Raw genomic sequence first — 6,446 nt, 5'->3', positions numbered from 1 at the left:
GCGCATGTCAAGAATCAACAAAAGGCTAAAGCACAATGAAGCCTTTTATGTCTACTAATCAACTAATTCGAAAACGCTACACCCTAATCCTCCCTTATTTAGCAATTACTAGCACCCATTCAAACTATTACTAAAAGTAGTTAAACCCTACATCAAAATTATTACTAAAAATAGTTAAACTTTTCTCTTGTTGATCTCATCAGATAAAACTCTTCTCTTGTTATTGTAGATAAGTTTGCATCACTTGGTATCCATGCAAACTCAATTGTCAGTGGTACATCAATCATGAGAATGTTAATTTCATCAGCCACAGTTGTAATGTCACCAATTGGTTAGGTTGAGCTTTTCTAGAAAATGTCTTATTAGCTATTTCTAAAGCTTGTTGAGAATCCATTTGGACATAGATTGATTTTACGAGTTTCTAAGAATGAGTTCTAATTCTCTTGCTATAATTAAGGAGATTTACGATAGAAATGCGAGTAAAGATTGGTAGTACGTACCTACATTGTAAATTACTTTCCGTAGAAAATTATCACCTCCAAACAAGTTTGGAGCATATATGGGTTGCATGAAAAATGAGCAATTAGTACTACATTTAATAAAAATAAGATTTTTCATAGACAATATTATAAATGTACAAAAATTTGAGAAATCATATGACAATAATAACAATCGCAATGTCTACGCAAAAATCTACAAGACATGGAAAATATATATATATATATGGGGTGGGATAGAGACACATTCACTGTAGCCACATTGTGGGCACAGTGAATCCACACCACCAATCTATCTCCAATCCAACGGACCATCTCGACCACCTCAATTCTCAGGTACCAAAACGAAATCAAAATGAAATTAATGAAATTTCAGAACAGTGAATCCACACCACTGATCTTAAACACGAAATTTTCACCAAAATGAAATCAAAACGAAATTTCGGCAAAAAACATTTTGGCAAAACAAAAAACCACGAAATTTTCAAAATTAACACCGAGAATTGAGTCTGAAACTCCTCCTCCTCCTCCAAAATTAGATCGATCTTAGTGAAAAGTAAATTGACCATTTCTCATTCACCGAAATTTCTCAACCATTTCTCTTTCTAATAGACCATATTTAGTAAATCTTACTGAAATTTTCATCCAAAAAAGTTAATCTTGCTGAAATCTCCATCCAAAAAAGAGAAATCTTTTTCCCCATTCACTGAAATTCATTTTCATTAATTTGAGGTAAACCTTTATTTTCATTTTCATTCATTCACCGAAATAGATTTTACAGTATTGTTTTTTTGAATTGGGCTTTTATATGGGCTTTTATATGATATGGAAATTTGGTGTTAATTTTCAATTTGGAGGAACTGAATGTTATGGAGTTTTTAATTGATTGTGGTTGGCTAATGGAACATTCTGCATGAGTTATTTGCAGGAATGGACGACTCCATATTGATTGATGAAGTTGGAGAGTAGGAAAAATGTGGTTCAGGTGAGCTAATGTTTCAATTTTATTTTCGATTTCTACCAACGAATTCAATACTGTATTATTGTACCGTGTTAGTTTTTATGTTTTTTTTTGACGTGGACACATTTATTTGCAGTACCCGAGCCTTCTGCGGCACCTTCTGCGGCATTTTCTTCCTATGTTCAACCTCCGGAGTTTGAAGTGGAAGTGGAAATTGTGAAGCCACCATGTTTGGGAATGTGTTTTGAAACTCTTGAGGCTGGAAAACAATTCTATATAGATTACGGAAAATCGTTTGGATTTAGTCCCGTAATTCGAAGCTCTGAAAAATCATTTTCTCGTTCGGATGAAGTTAGTAGTTGTGAAATGACTTGCTCGCGATTTGGGGTTTATAGAGATCGAGGAGGCAAAAATAAGAATGTGGATGGAACTGAGAAAGAAGTGAGAAAAAGAAACACAAATACAGTTAAATGTGGGTGCCTTGCTTCAATGAGGGTGACAAAGCAAAATAGTGGAATATGGAAAGTGGTGAAATTTAGTTGCGAGCACAATCACAGCCTGGTTAGTCTGGCAAAAAGAATGTGTATGCCTATTAATAGAAATATGCCTGCTGCAGCTAAGATGTTGATTGACTCATTTCGGGATGGTGGTGTACCTGTGAATAAAGTTGTCGACATACTTGATGGAGTACAAACTGGTTTTGATGATAGGGATTGTTGGAACCATTTGGGCCCCTCGAAAGAATACAAGAAACCGGTGAGAGGTGATGCTACCGCGGTGCTTCATTTTTTCAAGAAGAAAAGTATAGAGGATCCTAATTTCTTTTATGCAATACAGATAGATCATGAAGCAAGGGCCATTAATTTTTTCTGGGTAGATGGTCGGTCACGTACACAGTTTCAATATTTTGGTGACGTGGTTTTCTTTGATACCACATATCGTAAGAATGTATATGAAATGCCATTCGCGCCATTTACTGGAGTTAACCACCATATGCAATCAATCCAATTTGGTTGTGCACTGCTTTTGGATGAAGCAGAAGATTCTTTTCAGTGGGTTTTTGAGACTTGGCTTGGAGCTATGGGCGGACGTGCCCCATCTGCAATTATCACAGATCAAGATAGAGCTATGACTCTAGCTGTGGGTACGGTATTCCCTAAGACTCGACACAGATTCTGCCTATGGCACATTATGAAGAAGTTCCCTGAAAAACTTCCAAATTATTATTACAGGAGGTCAAAATTCAAAAAAGAATTCAAACACTGTATTCGGCAAATATTTATTCCTGATGTGTTTGGAAGGAGGTGGGCAGAATTGATGTCTAGTTTTAAGTTGGAGGAGAATGAATGGCTTCAAGAGATGTACAAGATTCGACACAAATGGGCTCCAGTTTATCACTTGGATACTTTTTATGCCGGCACTTCGACTACCGGGCATTCTGAAAGCATGAATTCTGTTTACAAGAACTTTTTCACATCTACAACAACTCTTAAAGAGTTTGTAGTGAAGAATGATAAGTGCTTGATGAGGATTGTCGAAAGAGAAAAAAAAGAAGATTATATTACTGAACACTCGAATCGGATTGTAGGCGGTAATTCCTTTCTCTTGAAGAGTGCAGCAAGTGTATATACAAGGAATGTGTATGATAGGTTCAAGCAAGAATTCGAGTTAGCTGAAACTGAGTATGTCCTGCATGATGATGAAAAAGGTACTGATGGCAATAGAACCTATACTTATAAGTCGCGAATTAAAGGTGACGAGTGCGAATGGAAGGTGAAGTTCAACCGAGCGACAAAAGAAGGTAATTGTGAATGCAAAACTTTTGAGTTTCTGGGGATACCTTGTAGACACCTTATAAAGGTATTTCAGAGTCGTGATATTGAGATTATCGAGCACTTTATTCTTAAGAGGTGGATGAAAGGGGCAAATAAGTATAGAGCTGAGTATGACCGTGGACTGGTAAGTGGCCATGAGAACTCTGAGGTACTGAGAACTACTCAACTTCAAATGGTTGCTAATCAATTGGTTTATGAAGCTGCGAAAACTGATTCGGTTTACCAATTAATGCTGCAAAGACTACAAGAACTGTCAGTGGAGCTCAAGAAACAGAAGGAAGTTAACCCTGGTATTTCTGTTGTTAATTCATGCACCATTGCTGATAGTTCAGCACCGCCACTTGATGACTGATAAGCACCCAAAACTGTATTATAAAAACCTGTAGAGACATAACATTTTGGTCAATTTTGTGCTTAATAATCATGAAATAATCGCATCTTCGTGCCTTTTGCAGGTTGGAGCAACTAATGTAAAAATTATGATAAAGCCAGCATTTAAGCACGGAATAGGGAGTATACACATGCCTTCCGATCAAGCCCATGTGAAGCCCAACAAATTCGGACTAAAGCCCAAAGACTCAAATAGTACAGAATCCAATCAGAAACGGGATTACATGCACAGAAGCATCAAACTTCCGAAGCTCATATCTCTTGAACCAGGACTCGAATAGCGACGAGTGTGAGCTGCTCCGACGATCAGTGGCGATGAACTCTACAAATAGGCGGGAAGTTGTAAAATGCCAAAAGACCGGACTGCCATCGGATTTGTGACGTGGACCCCACTAGCGGGCCCATAAGATTTGATGAATCATCATGCAAGTCAAGACAAAGGTGCAAATAATTGGTGCAATTTTGACACCTTGCATGAAGTTAATGAGTTAGTTGGATTTAGGTGATGATTATCTAAAAAATAAAAGGTGTCAAATGGGAGTTAGTTGTGGATAAGTGAAAAATAAATGAGAGGAGAGTGTTTCCACGGGAGAGAAGAAAAAGGCTCTCTTATGTAAAGGGGGCTGATTTTGGGAGTTGGAAGCTTTTACTTCCTTGACTTTTACTTTTCATTTACATCCATGTCTTTAATTTTGTTTTTTTAGTTCTTAGTTTTGAGAGAAAAGCTTGTAACTTGTTAATGGGGGAACTCTCTCTAGTTTTTAATAAACTCTTCTTCATTTAGGTAAACAGGTTGTAGTTTTCTTGTTTCATTCTCTTTCTTTTTCATTTCACATATCTTCTTGTAGTTTAATTCAATCTTAGGATCATGAGCTAAAACTCTCCCAAGGGGAGGGTTAATGATGCTCATGTGAGGATCATGCTACAAATTTAGGATTCCAAAATCACTACTTAAAAGACTTAGGTTCTATTTTTCATCCTGTCCCAAAATGACAGAGATTGACAATTATCTGATCAATTGTTGTAAAGTAGAACTAGGAGTTGGAATGATATTTCAGAGATGAAATATCATTTCAATTCTACATGCTAGCATGATATGTTTAGAGATAGGTATATTATGTTAGGGATTTGAGATGGTAGTGACTGTTTCTAACAGACTTGTAGCTAGGCCTTGCATGAGTAGGATTAATCCTTCCCTATCTCTCTCTCTTTCATTTAACTATAAACAAACTTACAAATTTTAGATAACTTGTGTAAAAAAATCTATCTATAAAATCCTTCTCACTTAGTTCTCCAAAGTGTAGATTCCAGTTGTGATCATTTAAATTCTTGTCTTAGAAGTTGGAACGAAATCCCTACTCGAACTAGACTGACATTCTCAAAGAAAAAAAAAAGTGAGTAAGGAATTATTGAGTTTTAGCACGTAGTAAGTCAACTTCTAAAAACACTGAAAAGTGCAAAGATCAAATGGCGCACGCCATTCTAAAGACCCAAGGACTGTGTTTTACAAACTGGAATTGCTCCAAGGGAAACCCCCGCTCATCCTTTCATATATTTCTTTTTCTTATGTTTTCTTCGTTTTTTAAATTTCCCCAAGATTTTTGCTACTTGATAAACATTCGGTTTTGGTTGAACTCGACAGTTCCAAATGCTAGGACACGGAAACTAGGCTACAAGAATCACTAAGCTTACTGTGAAACATTTGGTCTGTTGTGCACGTTTCTTTTATTTGGTGGACTTGCGGGAAGCTTGCAGGTTCCAAATTTTAAATATTTTTGCATGCTTCACATGTATGTAGTTATTGTGTTATAGTTAATGGACTATATTTTATGATTAGGTTAGTAATATGCATGAATCATGTGAATAAATCGCTTTGTGTGAGTATATATATGCGGTTAAGCGGTCATGAATTACATATTAATGTATATATACATAAATATAGAACTGTTTCAAGATGCATGGTTATCTATATATATATATATCTAAGTCACATGTTTAGCATATATATTACTGAGTGAGTGATTATTTGCATGTTAGCATCTATAACTTAGGAGTTATACATAGTAATTAGGATGTGTTTTGGTATTTTGGCCATAACTTTGGCTACAGTTCTCTGAATAACGCGTGTGAGCTCAATTCGGAAAGATCTCGACGGCGCGCACGCTGTCTCCACTGACCTCCGCTCAGTGGAGGTCATTTTCGAGGTCAAAATCAACTGTTTTCCCCTCCAAAATCATCATTTTAGAAAATGGTGTTGTTTAATAAGTCGATTTTGTCATGAAAGAGGAGAACATTCCAACGAGGGTTAAAATCTGAGTTGGGTAAGTTGTTTCTAAACCCTAAGGGGTGAAGCTGCTCTCTATATGACATTTGCAATCTCAATGAGTATTGATTTAAATCGAATTATTATGCAATACAAAAGTAAATTATTTTAGTCTAGGTAAAAACGTTACGTTTAGTTTACGTTTTCACATTTTAGTATATATATATGCATTTATAATATTTTCACATGCTACTATATCTAAATACGTATGAGTAATTCAAATTTGCTCAGAATCGTAGATATACGACTCACGCAATATCGATTTACAAATTAGCGTACATATGATTATTCGATGTATATTTGCCTCAGACGTTATGGAAATATTTATCGATGATACAACCTTGCCTATTCGTATAGCTATAATGTATGAGTAGAGTATCTTCACATGCTACCGTGATCTAGTATAGTATGAGTAGATCGTATTTGTATGTTTGTATTTT

At 36.0% G+C, this 6,446-nt stretch overlaps 1 protein-coding gene across 1 annotated transcript; it reads left to right on the top strand.

Moving 5' to 3' along the window:
- Positions 1-473: 473 nt before the first annotated feature.
- On the top strand, positions 474-3,645 carry LOC147509863 (protein FAR1-RELATED SEQUENCE 5-like). The gene is made up of 2 exons (XM_086597940.1): positions 474-489; positions 1,595-3,645. The coding sequence occupies exons 1-2, from the start codon at positions 474-476 to the stop codon at positions 3,643-3,645; spliced, it is 2,067 nt and encodes a 688-aa protein (XP_086454066.1).
- Positions 3,646-6,446: the final 2,801 nt, after the last annotated feature.

This window comes from Coptis chinensis, chromosome 3 (genome assembly GCF_015680905.1).
Source record: "Coptis chinensis isolate HL-2020 chromosome 3, ASM1568090v1, whole genome shotgun sequence".
NCBI classification, from domain to species: domain Eukaryota; kingdom Viridiplantae; phylum Streptophyta; class Magnoliopsida; order Ranunculales; family Ranunculaceae; genus Coptis; species Coptis chinensis.
Note: the sequence above shows the minus strand (reverse complement) of the source record. Positions and strands in the feature narration are given on the sequence as shown.